This window comes from Gossypium hirsutum, chromosome D13 (assembly GCF_007990345.1).
Source record: "Gossypium hirsutum isolate 1008001.06 chromosome D13, Gossypium_hirsutum_v2.1, whole genome shotgun sequence".
Taxonomy (NCBI): domain Eukaryota; kingdom Viridiplantae; phylum Streptophyta; class Magnoliopsida; order Malvales; family Malvaceae; genus Gossypium; species Gossypium hirsutum.
Window position 1 is genome coordinate 55,817,991 of NC_053449.1, and position 14,629 is coordinate 55,832,619.

A 14,629-nucleotide genomic window follows, 5' to 3' on the forward strand; every position below is an offset into this window, starting at 1 on the left:
TACGAGGCTTGTTCCAAATTCTTTGGTTACTACGTAGGGGGTATTATATTGTTAGATGAGTCAAATTTATTTATTTAGTTACGGCTTATACGTCAAAAAGTAGTTTAGAAAATGTAAAAATATTAATTAAAATTTTATATTAAATTTACACTCAGTTCTTGTGGTTGATAAAAACTGGTTTCCGTTATTGATCATGTTGATTGTTAAAATAAATTGACAAATCAATCAAAGCGCATAATATATTTTGATTTAATTTAATATTTTCCCATAAAATTTTTAAAAAATTATAAAAATATAAAATAATTTAAAAAATTAAATCGACATAAAAATTATAAAAAAATAATAATTTATAAATATTGTAGAAATATAACAATTCTAATAAATTATAAAATTAATAAAACATATTTAAAATATTTGAAATTTTATAAAAATTCTTAAAAGCTTATAAAAATTATAAAAAATATTAAAATTGATACAAATTTATAAAAATTATAAAAGAACATAAAAAAATTGAACTAGATTGAATTAGTCGATCGGACAGGTTAGATCAAAATTAGAAAAAGCTACAAATTCGGAGAATGCCATTAGATTGGTTGACCAAGGAACTAAGCAATTGAACTATTTTTTTTATTTTTTAATGTTTTATTTAATTAAACTGGATGGACTGGTTGAACTGGAAAATCGATACCCTGACTGGTTCGATCACTAGTCCAGTTCTGAAAACCTTGTTCAGAATATTTCATACTAGCATATGCTAATAGTTGGATAATAAAATTTTGGTTTCATAGTATCTAATTGTACTAAAAATACTTTATATCATACAATCCTTAGCAAACAATTTTCAGCTTTTCAGGGTCCAAACCAATGTACTGTACTTAAAAAATTAGAGATAAAATTTTAAAAAATAATTTATCAATAAAAAGGAGAGGGTCCGACAATTATCTTTTTATTTGTGGAATATTGAGAACATTTTGTTTAACATGAAAATGACTCTAACGATCTGATGACCATACCCATTATCCAACAGTTGATGTGATGTCGGTGTTTATTATGATTTTAGGGGTTTAAATGATTTTTTTAATATTTTATATTTTATTATATTTTTATAACTTTTTATGATTTTTTATAATTTTTTTAAGTTTATATCTATTTTAATATTCTTAAATATTTATATTTTTATGATTTTTATAAGTTTTAAAGAAATTTTATGTGTTTTTATAAAATTTTAAATATTTTTATAATTTATTATAATTTTTGTTTTTTATAATATTTATTAAATTTTTTTAATGTTTATAATTTTATATCCATTTTAATATTTTTTAAATATTTTATAATTTTTATAATTTTCTCTATGTTTTTATTATTTATAAATTTTTAAGATTTTTATGGAAAAATATTATATTAAACCAAAAGTTGCAATGTGTCACCATCGAATTGGTCCGTCAATTTATTTTAACGGTCAATGTAGCCAACCATATATTTCGTTAATGGATGGGCTTAATTGATATTTTAATTAACGATAGGAGTTCAATTGAGTGCGAATTTAATACAGGAGCTTAATTTTATTTTTTTTCAATTTCATAAAGTTGTTTTTGACGTATAAACTTTAGATATTTATATGATGGGAGTTTTTAATTTGGTTTGACATTTTTATACTATAATTTAATGTTTTTAGGATTAGGTTGATAATCAATATAATCAAATCGCTGATTTTCGATTCAATTGATTTGATCTCGGTTTAATAATATAAAAAATAATTATTAAAAATAATACTTTTAAAAAAAACCATAAAATAAAATTTGAACCCAACTATTATTAGGTCCATAACCAAAGGAAACCCCAACATCTATACTATTTATATCAAGCAGTCCTACTATAATATATATCTAACCATGGTTTCTTAATGAAATCGATCCAAAAATTGCCATGCACTTTTCTTTATCACACAAAAATAAATTTACATATATATAAACCGCAACATGTAAAACTAAAATTTTATTACATTTAAAATTATCAAATAAAATTAAAACTTTTAAACCTTAAATTCTCAATTGTCGATTAATTAATCGAGTAACAAAATTCAATCGACATCACTATTATTTGATTGCCTAATGAAAATTAAAACAAAAGCATTCATAATCCATAAAAATTAAACATCAAACATCAAAACCCTAAGAGCACGTTTGGTTCGCTGTATTGGATTAGAGGTGTATTGGATTAGAGGTGTAATGGAATAGAGGTGTAATAGCAAATCAACTGTTTGGTTGAATGTAATGGAATAGAGGCGTAATAGTAAAACTGTGTTTGGTTGAATGTAATAGAGGTGTAATAGCATAATGGAGAAAACTAAAATGACCAGAATACCCTTAGCATAAATTTGTTTTGGTAAATGATTATTGTTATTGTTATTTAAATTTTAATAAGATTATTTATTATCAAAAATAAATAATTTAATCATATTTAAACATAATTATTATTAAATATATTAAATATATTATAATTAAAATATATAATTTAATAAAATTCTTAATAATTAATATTCTTATATGAATTTACTCAAATCATAATATATGATACTATAAAAGATAATTTGAAATGATTAATATTAAATATATTTTAATTAAAATATATGATTTAATAAAATTTAAAATAATTATAACTAATAAATTATCTTATATGAATTTGTATAATTTAAAATAATTATTATTACATATAATTTAATAAGATATAATTTCATAAAATTATTGATAATAAATTTTCTTATATGAATTTATATAATAAATCTATTGTATAACTTTCTCAAAGAGGTTCTTTCATCGTCGGGCATGAGTGTTGAAACCAGATACTTTAAGAAAAATGAATACTCTGACAGGAGTATAAAAAAGGGATACTTCAAGCAAAATGAAGAGTCGGAGAAACATAGCTCTGTATATTCTTTCAGTTGCTATATTTTTTGGTTTTCTTACCTTATTCTCTGAATTTTCTTCCTCAATGAGGTTCTTTTTTATTTTTTGATTTTAGCTTTGCCCCTATGGCATGAACCTTGTGATGAATTAAAAAATTAAAGAAATATATAAAATGGGTAAAATTACAATGAATCATTACTCCAAAGTTATAAACTAGTTATTCTAACATGATATTAAAATGCCAAGAGTGCAAAACAAATAATTTTCCAAGGATACCAGATCAGAAGGGACTTAAAAGGCCAACTAGACAGAGAAATTCAAGCAGATGCATCGCCGTATTTCATCATTGATATGTTGCATTTTGGATCATAATTCAAATTCAACTACAAATTATAGGTTAATGGGTTTGAAGCAGCACCAACAACTGTAGCCATGGGATTCGACAAATTGGGAGCAGCAAGAATTGCAGTAGTGGTGTTTGATGGAACTGTAGTTCCTACATTCAAACAAGTTCAGTCAGTTAAGTATCTAGCATTTCAATATGATTCAACAAGCATACAACTATGATAAAGAGGAGTTACTCTTAGCAACTAGGAAAAATATGACATAAAAAGACATCAACTTATTTTTCCCATGAAGCAAAAAAAGAACATCTTAACACCATACATCAATGGCAAGCAAGACCAAGTCATTTTGCCTCTATATTAATGGATTTTCTAGCAGCAATCTGAAACACAACTCCATAAGTTAAGCTATCATAAAGATACAATTATGGCTATAATAGTGGACCTTTATAAACTTTAAAATATAGCAGCCAAGTACATTGAATAATAAACTTGAGCAAAAGGCTACAGAAGAAAAAAGCAAACTGATTTCTATGATAGAGAAATCAATGCCCGTATTGATAAAGAGAAGGCCAACAACCACAATAATAAAGAGACATTTAAGCCATCTAAGAAAAAACATAAGCATCCATGTTAATCAGATTCACCATTTTGACCATGCAACAACTTATAGAAAGATATAGAAAAAAACGCTTATGAAAACAACTAAACATGAAAAATACCTGCATATATCGCACAACAGTACTAGTATAATCAACATCTCTCCTTTGGGTCAGCCTTCTCATTCTTTTCGCAGCAAATTTGTCACCATGAGCTGAAAGAAGTATTTAATAGAAAAAATAAAAGAATTTTGTCAGAACTAAAATTTAGATAGCCTAACTTTCCAATCATTTCAAAGGAAAACCATAAACTCAACAATTTCAAGGATTAAACTGTGGGGGTTTTAAGCATTTTAACCATCTACTTTGAGGCCAAGGAAGTATACAGCAGTAAAATTTTGCAATTTTCTCTCAAGGTCTGCACATATGTTCTATGCTTATAATCAGATTTCCTTCTAAAAGTGACAAACAATCCAAACTAGAAACACAGTCTAATTTGAAGTAGAAATCTATTAGACTGTTGTACCAACGACGATTTAGCACCAAAACTTAAGATCATAGTCAAATATGGTTCAATGACAAATATATAATTGCAAAATCATCACATCAATGTCTCCTTTCACATCCTCTTCAACTGTTATTACAATTTCTTCAAACAAGATGTTCCAGAACCAAACATCCATTACTCATCATCATTGGTTTTTCAACAAAAAAAACATAAACAGATCAATAAAAGTAAATGCATTGAATTTCTCCAGTAAACTGCATCATCATCCCACACGGGAGCAACTTCCTCTTTCTTACACTCCCACAAGAGGGACCCTAAATACTCCCTACAATCTTCAGCACTGTCGATAAAATCACAGAAATTTACTTAAGAGCATGAGTCAAAACACTCTTGAAACTGCTTGTGCTCCATGCAATAAACTATAGCTCAACAAACAACCCAATTTACCTTGTATTATTATCGAAGAAACCGACAGTGATACTCTGATTAGCAACTGCCAATTTGTGTTCAGCAGAAGCTCTGACTTGTTCTTCAACAGTTTGAACCTTATCAAAGAAAATATAATCAAACACAATTCAAGGTAAAACAAAATGGTACGCAACAGAAAACACTACTTAATGATTAGGAACATACTGTTTCAAAACGTAAAACAAGTACATCCTTCTTCTGGCCTAGCCTATGAGCTCTTGCTTGTGCTTCAAATCGAGACAGAGAATAATCGTCGTTTCGCATCCATTCTGAGTTATCAATGCATATCATGGTAGCCTAATTGACCGATTTGAAAATTGAAAACCAAAAAAGAAAAATCAACAAAACCCTTTTGAGTAACGAAAAAAGAAGATAAAAAATACTAAATAATTAATAATTTAGAAGAAGGAGATCAAAAGAGGAATCTAAAATTGAATAGCTTACCTCGAGAACCATGGCTAAAAAACCGACAAAAAACACAGAATAGAAATGTTAAAAAGAATGGAAAAATCAAAGAAAAAACACTTCACTCTTTCTTCAATGGATTAAGCTAGAATTTCCAATTTTGTGAATATATTGAAGAGAAAAAGAGAGGGTTTTGGTGTGCGGAGCAGATAGTGTTGGGAGGAAATGGGGAAGGGAAATTTGATGCCGAGACGAGAAGAAACGATGACGACAGATTAATCAACGGAATCAGTGGGAAATGGGAGGAGAAAATGATTAGGACGGAAGAGGAGAGGGTCGGGTAGGGAGGGAGGGTAAAACAGAGAGATGGGGAGGGAGGCCGGGCGTAATGGCTAATACAACGATTTGGGAACGGATTGTAAAACACGGGAATTTGGGGATTAGGGGCGTAATGTAATACGCGCGTAATGGCTAATACAGCGAACCAAACGCCGGATTAAGGGCGTAATGTAATACGCGCGTAATCGGGGCGTAATGGATTGGGTAATACGGCGAACCAAACACGCTGTAAAATTTCAAAATAATCAAGATCTAAAAAGAACTTTAATATAAATCTTCAAAGATCAATATATATATAACCGAAATGTTAAAACCATGAAATTTCATGAATCAATCATTTCAAAAAAAAATAAAGGAAACTTAGTCAAGAACAAAACCAAATGCGGAAACATACCTGATCCATTGATTTCTTGGAATCTTCGATCTTGTGGTTTTGATCTTCCAAATTAGCACACAAGTAATTCAGAGAAGGTGACTCTCTCTTTTCTAAAGATGAGATATTAGAAGAGTTACCTGTGTGTAATTTGGGGACCATAAGCCTAATATATAACTTTTGCATATTAATCCTAATTTCCAATCAGCCCATCATCAATTAGAAATTAGTTACTAGAGTATCTATACATGTTTGGTTCATACTAAATTAGATCACATTTAATTTGGGCTAATATTTTATGATAGTAAATAATAACACGTAATTACTATTATTATATATTCAATAGAACATGCTCTTTACTAGAAAGATTCCTTAGTTTATTTGAGTCAAGAAGATAGATTTGGATATATTTGCACTTTTAGGTGAGAAATAGAGAAATGTTTTTATTATTTGCAAATTTTTGAAAAAAAATAATGATGTAACTTATGTGTTTTCTAATTTTAAAATCCCACAACAAATATTTATTTTAAAAGAGTTTGAAAGTTCACAATTACTTAGTAGATATAGCTAAACGTACATATGCATTTTAAGTTCAAAGATTAAACAAATGTCGAAGATTTTGTAAATATAGTAAGATGTTATCATGTGTTACAATTACAAGGTAAAATAAGTTGTTCATGCATTTGTTTCTATTGCAAGGGTTTTGCTTTTGATGAAGAAATCTAGGCGGGTGTGCTTTTTTTTTACTTTTCAATATATATTTTTCAAAAAAAGTTAATATAAATCTGTGTTATTCACAACAATAAAACATAAATTTTACCACTAAACCAAAGTTTTATTTTAATATGATATATTACCTCTATCAATTATATATTTATACTAAAATCCCTAATTGAGTTGGTGTCACGCGCCAACTGGGGATCAACTTGGTTAAAATGTTGCGATAATGTGTTTTTGTAATTAAAATAAATTATATTATTTAAAGGTACTTTAACTTTTTTTTAAATATTTTAAAAGAAAGCTAAAAGAAAATAAACATATGATGGGATTTGAACCCATCTTATGTACATTAACAAAACTTTAATTTTACCAATAAACCAAAGCTCTATTTTAATATAATATTAATATTTTAATTGTATTATGCATACGTTATTATCTCTATCAATTGTATATACTGATAATGTTGTTAATTGAGTTGGTGTCAGAAGTTAAATCGAACCAACTAAAGATTTATGATACCATGACAAATAATTGTAGTACATTTAATATTATTAATATGATGTATTTGTGTGTTTAGATTCATTTTAGTCACAATTTAATCTTTTCTTATTTTAACATCGTACATATTTTTAAAAGATGATTTGTTTTTAATTTTAATCTTATTAATACATACTTACTTCTCTTGTGTTTTGTTTTGTTTTTTTTGCCAAAACCTACCTAGCTACTTATTTTATTCAATGATCTTTTGTTGAACACGTAAAAAATTAAAATTGTCAAACACATTTAAAATTTTCATATATATAATTGTTTAGCACAAATATAATATAAGTATTTATTTAAATACAATTTTTGGTAGTTAATTATTATATATATATATTCATTTAAAGTCCTTAATAATCATTTTTTTTACTTTCTCCTCATCGCTACAATTGCTTTTAAATTCAAATACATATTTTACTATTGGTTTTAATCTCACCATTATAGTACTCAATCTTATCGCCACCATTGTTTTTACTTTTTAATCTCACCAGAAACTAATTGTACCACCACCCATTAACTAACCTAAAAATCATTTAATTTTAAATCAATTTATTTTATTCCTAAAATAACCCTCCACGTCATGATTTATGACGTGTCATGAAGGGTAGCTTATATAAATGGTATTGAATATATTATTTATATTGATTCGATCATCTATATATGAAAACGCAGAAAAGAAAATAATATCATAGAATTGGAACAAAACTTATGTATGACTCCTTGATTGTTGCTTTTAAAGGTGTTGTAATTACGAGAAAATACATGACTGCGGGTGTGATTCATGCATCTTCTTCTTTTTTGAAATGCATTAACGAGGGTGATTCATGCATTTTTTTGAATGACTGATCTGATAAGAATTATTTGTTTGTATCCAACTTTCAAATGCATCGTACTTTTCCTTCTAAAAGTGTATGATTTTTGGTCAATTTGAGCATTAAATCATATATGTTTCCAATAAATAAAACTTATATACAACTCCTTTCACAGATTGGAATTGGTGGCCTACCCCTTCCACACATTTACTCCTAATTTCTTTTTCTTCCTGAGTAATGATAATAATTAATTTTCATAATACAATTTAGTATATATATATATTTATATTTTTAATAATTTTTAAGAGATTAAAATACACTTTTTTTATTCCAGTGCAAGACCCTATTTGCCCCTCTTTGTATTACCATCCTATTTTTGGGCTTAATTTACATTTTAATTTTTAACATGGAAATTAAATCATTATATCTTAATATAATTAATATAAATAGTATGTTCAAAATTTACTCTACTTTTTTGAAACATAGGGAGGAGTATATTCTAGTTAATATAATAGATCTTTTATTGCATCTTCTTTTTTTTAAAAAGAAAACACCTACAAGAGTCCAACTATATTAAATTAAAAGGTATCATCCAACAGTAATCAGTGAATGAAATCTGGATAGTCTAAACCAAATTTAAAAGTAACAATCAATGTGCCAAATAATGAGCAATGCAATTGGTTGACTATGAGCACTATTAGAAGAATCACAAATACCTAAGGCGACTATAAAGAGATAAATTTAGAGTCTAACTGTTAAATTTATTAACACTAAATACACAATCCGACTCGAAAATAACTTTAGGAAAACCTTTCTTTAGGGTTTTTTAAAAAGCACAAACCAAAGCGAGAACCTCAACTGAAAGAGCGACGAAAGCCTCGGCAATCAAACAAGCAAAACCGATTAGCACCATTCCTTCGTGGTCATGAACAATGGCACCGCAAGCAAAACATTCCGTCTCTGCATTTCGTGCCATGCCAACATTAACTTTGGCCGCATCTTCACAAGGCGGAGTCCACTAAGCCATAGTCCAATCACAAAGTTAATATAATGGTTCTTTTTTTCCTTTCAAATGCTCCAATTTTTATTTAATTTCATCAGGTTCACAATAAAAAAAAAATTTAAATGCATGTTAGAAAATTAAAATTTGCTTCAAAGTCCATTATTGATTTCATTGTATTTTTTGACCCAACATAATTCTTTGAAATTTTTATTTTTATTAGAGCTATAACTTCATTAAATTACGTTATTATACTATTTTGACAGTATATAATAGTGTAACGGTTTTCTTTACTACTATAATTTAAATTATTTAATCAACATATAAACAAAATTAAATATGGAAATTACAAACCACCTTTAATAAACATATAATAAGCGAACCTTGTATGTTAGCTTTATAATTAAAGCGTTCACTGTTCTAGATGTAAACTAAGTTTGAGTCTCGCTAGTAGTATTATTGTTAAGATTTTACCTTTCTATTGTAATTTACCAAAATAAAAATTTATTTTATCATGTTATTTTTACCAGATTTGGAGCATGATTTTAGGGTTTTAATCCATTATAGTTTGAATCAATTATATTGTGAGACATGCTTTAATAAAGTTACCGTAAATTTGATAATATGTTTACCACAGTTGGGAATTGATAAAAATTTAGTCTATTTATATCGTTATATATTAACATGGTTGGTGAAATAATAAGACAATGATACGTGGTGTGTTATGTATACCGCATACTAACGTATAAAGATAAGTTTTAACAGTAAAAATAAATGAAATTTTTAATAAAAATGACTAGTTTACTCATTAATCTAACATATAAAAATTAATTTTCCCTATTTTTAAATAAAAAGGAAAAAATACAATCTGATTCCTGACATAATTCGCTTACTCTATTAGATACAATTTCACAATGGAAACTGAAACTTCTTCAAAGAGACCCAAATTGGAGTCTTCATAAGAACCAGTAGATTTTCGTAATTCATATCATAATTCGGTATTGTCAATTAATTTTATTTTTTTATATTAGTGTTGTACAAGCCCAAATTGCTCGGCCCATTCAAAACAGGCCCAATTAACAACACCCTAAACTTAAAATGGCCCAAACATTAACCCAAACAAAAAATTTTCAGAAACCCTAGCAGCTTTGGCCCCAGCGCCGCATCACCCTGCGCACCACCCCTCCGCAAGCGCCGCACATCGCACCCGTCGCTCCCGCACGTCATGCTTGTCACTCCGCACGCATCGCGCGCACTCAACAGCCACCAAACCTGCGAAAAAGAGGCATATGGCACAGCAATAGCAGAGTAGTAGCAAAAATCGCAACTAATATTGAAGGGGAGATATGATTTTTTGTTATTTTTGGCTATTTAAAAGCCGTGGGGATTCAGTGTAAAAGGGGGGACTTTTGAGTGTAAAAAAGGACGAAAATAGAGGGAAACACTGTGAATACAAAGATTTTTTTTGTTTTTCAAAGGTGAATCTAGTTTTTTTATTTTTTTCCTTATTTTATTTCTTAACGGGAATAAAAGGGGAGAAGGAAGACTTACCCAGTCTTATCGCGTTCTGCTCCATTCTCCGTCACGATCGGAGGCTAGGACGGCGATTGAGGTCGTGGGGGTTCTTGAAAACAGCGACGCTGAAGGGTTGATAAAACCCTAAAGAAGCAGTCTGCTTCAGGGAAAAGGGAAAATAGATTTTTCCCTAATTCTTTCTCTGTTTTTTTAATTTAATTTAAAACAAAAGGTAAAATGGCGCCGTTTAAAGTGGCCAGACCCACGCGGTGACCCGACCCGAGGGGGAGGATCCGCGCGTTCTGGCCCTGAATGGGAAATTTTCGCTTTTGGTCCCCCGTTTTTGTTCTTGATTTAAATGCAGTACTTTACGCATTTACAATTTAGCCACGAAATTTCTTTCACGTTTCAATATGGTCCAGAAACCATGTGCATGCGCCCACTGGAACGGCGCCGTTTTGCCAGCGCGAGGATATCTCTTTCTTTGGTCCTTCCCCTTTCATGCGAAATATGATTTAGCTTTTTTTTTGTTTTTGTTTTTTAAGTTTGACCTTAAAATTCTGTTTAATTTTGATTTAGTCCCCATTTATTATTATTATTATTATTATTATTATTATTATTATTATTATTACTACTACTATATATACATACGCATGTTTTTTAAAGTAATACATATACATACATTTTTTAAAAAACTTTTATAAATACATACATATATTTTTGTACATACAAACATTATATATATACTTTTATATTTTAATTTCAATTTTTTTTACTTTTGTAAATATGTATATATTCGTATATTTCTATTTTTTATGTATATTTTTTTCTCTTTATTTTACAAATGTGTATCTATATATATATAGATATACATGCACATTTTAAAATCCACACATGTTTCCCATATTTTACAATTCAAAATACACATTTTTTATATTATATATATATACGATTTTTATATTTTTGAGTTATTTTTATTCTATATATACTCCGTTATTTATACACATATTATATATATAAGTATTTTAATATACATGTACGTATTTTCATGATTTACCAATGCATATACTTATACATTTTTTTATTTTGTAAATATATACACATGTACATACTTTTATATTTTTATTTTATTTTCACGATTTTCAAATACATACATGCATTTTTATTAGATTTTGATTGATATATTCCATTCTATCTTTCTATATGTATCCTTTTATATGTCAGTTAAATATATGCGTATACATATTTGTAAATTTACTTGTATATTGTACTTGTATACATATATTTTGTAAATATATATTCATATATGTTTTAAATTAAAGCTTTTGTTACATATTATACATTAGCTTTTAACATACCTTTTGGGAGAGTATATTTTGGTTTTTGTCAGTATATCAAAATTATTTTCTCTTGTTTCAAAGGTTTTTTTTTAATAAAAGCAATATTCGAAGTTTGGGATCTTTGAGGGAAATTGAGCCCTAACGTATTGGGTTCTGATTTTCTTTGTTAATCTTAAATAACCGAGGATATTCTTTATTCAAAATGCATGAGTATAAAAATCATTTTGGGAACTTAACTTGTTGTGTCCTAACGCATTGGGTGTGGCATGTTACTTTCTCAAATGAAGATTTTCACATAAAATAAAATTGATATTCAAAGTTCGGGGATTATGAGGAATTGTACCCTAACGTATTGGGACTCGATTTCTTTACATGACTTGAACAGTTGATTATCCTTTTTCAAATTTCATTATTTGAGTTGATTTTAAAATCTTTTTTAACCTTTGACACTAAGACATTAAATGATCAATTTGGTACCGATTTTGGGCGTTATGAGGGTGCTAGCTCTTCCTCGTGCGTAACTGACTCCCGGACTCATTTTCTGAAAATTCATAGACCCAAAATAATTTTTTAAGGTGAGCCGATCACACCTTAATAAAGGATCGGTGGTGACTCCAGTTTTATTTTTAAAGTCGACAACTAGATTTTTGTTTTCAAAAAGCGGTTTCGACAGCTTGGTGACTCCACTGGGGACTAAGAAAGTCGAGCCATGACTTGGTTATATTTTGTCTTTGTGCCGAAAATTAAAAGTGTTTTTAAATCATGATTTCCTTTCTCATTTTTTTGGTTTTCATCGTGGTTCATTCCCATGGCTGAACCGAGCTGATTGATCTATACTTGCATTTTGCATTACATGGTCCGTTTTACCCCTTTAAGTTGGAGTGAGAAACTAGTCCTTCGTGAGGTTTTCACCTCCGTGCATGGTAGTGGACCGCTTCTGGGATACATCCCTACCTATGTCTTCGGGAGATTTTCATCTCCGTGTAGCCATAGGGAAATGTATCCCCCTGAACTGAACCCGATTCATATGAGCCTATAATGGGTGAGGATCGAGGAATCTGCTGGTTCGGGTACCCTTACTCTAGAAACTAACCCTCATATAGTAAACCTTAGGAACTTGCCCTAGGTAGAGCTATACCAAACCCTAGAGGAGTCCTGAATAGGTGCTTTTATTATTTCCTGTGTACATTGAATTGTGATTTTATGCATGATACTAACTTGTGTATTTTGTTTTGGCTGCATGACATTTTTGACTGCATGGCATTTCATCATAGAAAAGAGGGGTTGATTCACGTTTGGTTGTTAATAGATAACTTGCCACAGAAAATGGGTTTCTTGATAAGGTGAAAGATAATATGGTTGTCCGAGTATAGTCTAATAAAACGTGGCACGAAAGGTAATAGCCTAACAAGAGGAGTATACGACTTTGCTGCATGACTTGAGGATTCAAATTGTCAAAGTTTTTTCAAAAGTCATCAAAGGTCCCTACCTCCTAAAGAAGCTAATGAACGTGAGCGAGCAAGAAGTTACGACCTAGATAAACAAAAAGGAGTTCAAATTCGCGAGATGTATCTTAGTATCCGAATGGTCAATGTCTTCGCTTGGAGTACGAGGGTGAAGCCGTATATATATATCTGCTTTATGTAAAGAGATTTGTTTTCTAGTGAAGTTTTCTAGCAAAGAATTAAACATGAATCAACATCTCTTTTCGCATTCATTTCATGCATTTGCATTTCATTGCATCATATGCATTAAACACGGTTAAAGGATCCTAATTAACTAAAATCATTACTCAGTTAACCTAGAAACCAACCAGCCAACCAAACACCGTTACGGCACTCGAGCAAAGATTAAGGACATGAATCAGAGATTGGAAAAACTCGAATAGTGTCAGAAGGAGATGCAAGACCGACTTCAGCTACAGGTGCAAGAGCGGTTAGATAATATGCAACAGGATATGTCTGAGAAGATGCGAGAATCCCAAGATGATATGATGGCTAAGCTAACCAAACTGTTGACTAGAGGAGGTGATAAGGGAAAGGGTCCCATGGCTGATGTCGATGAACCACTCTATCCTCCAGGCTTTACTCCTCCACATGTTCGAACTCAAGCTGAATATCCGCACAAACCCACTGTCACAATTAGGCCTCAGCAGTCCCAGGCCAGTGCTTCGAACTTTCAAGCTAGATTGGGCTCTAACCCCGAAAACTACCCTGTTAACTCTACCATTCCTGACTTTGATGAAGTGGCTGAAAAGGAAAGAATAAAGAAGGAGTTACCAAAGCAGCTAGAGGAAAGGTGAAAATGGCTCGAGGAGAAATTCAGGGCGATAGAAGTCACTGAAAGCTGTCGTGGGATTGACGCTAAAGAGCTGAGCTTAGTTCCTGATTTGGTACTCCCTCATAAGTTTAAGATGCCGGAATTCGAAAAGTAGAATGGGACGACTTGCCTAGAGGCTTATATCACCATGTTTTACAGGCGAATGGCTGGATACGTTAATAATGCCCAGCTATTAATACACTGTTTCCAAGATAGCCTAGCAGGGGCAGCATCTAAGTGGTACAATCAGCTGAGCCGTACCACGATTTGTTCATGGAGGGACTTGGCACAAGCATTCATGAAACAATATAGTCTTGTGACAGACATGGCTCCTGATAGAATTACCCTTCAAAACATGGAGAAGAAGCCAAGCGAAAGCTTTAGGCAGTATGCACAAAGATAGAAGGAAGTCGCTGTCCAAGTTCAACCACTGTTCTTAGA

The 14,629-nt window shown here is 30.1% G+C and overlaps 1 protein-coding gene across 3 annotated transcripts; it reads right to left on the reverse strand.

Annotated features, from left to right (window-relative positions):
• Nucleotides 1-3,140: 3,140 nt before the first annotated feature.
• Nucleotides 3,141-5,172, reverse strand: LOC107937470 (chromatin structure-remodeling complex protein SYD). Of its 3 annotated transcripts, none has more exons than XM_016870362.2 (3): nt 4,991-5,172; nt 4,805-4,902; nt 3,141-3,402 (listed from the first exon to the last, which is right to left on the reverse strand). In XM_016870362.2, the coding sequence occupies exons 1-3, from the start codon at nt 5,114-5,116 to the stop codon at nt 3,297-3,299; spliced, it is 330 nt and encodes a 109-aa protein (XP_016725851.1). In that variant the 5' UTR covers nt 5,117-5,172; the 3' UTR covers nt 3,141-3,296. The 3 variants fall into 3 exon arrangements, with proteins under 3 accessions (XP_016725851.1, XP_040965109.1, XP_016725845.2); XM_041109175.1 differs by lacking the exon at nt 3,141-3,402 and adding an exon at nt 4,010-4,064; XM_016870356.2 differs by lacking the exon at nt 3,141-3,402 and adding an exon at nt 4,538-4,697.
• Between the last annotated feature and the right edge of the window lie 9,457 nt (nt 5,173-14,629).

Bases quoted from the DNA above. Each gene is read 5' to 3' on its own strand.
- LOC107937470 (XM_016870356.2), bottom strand. From the start codon at position 5,116: ATGATATGCATTGATAACTCAGAATGGATGCGAAACGACGATTATTCT. The intron at 4,903-4,990 runs GTATGTTCCTAA...TTCTTTGATAAG, and splicing joins TTGTTTTACGTTTTGAAACA to GTTCAAACTGTTGAAGAACA. The intron at 4,698-4,804 runs GTAAATTGGGTT...TTTTATCGACAG, and splicing joins TTCTTCGATAATAATACAAG to TGCTGAAGATTGTAGGGAGT.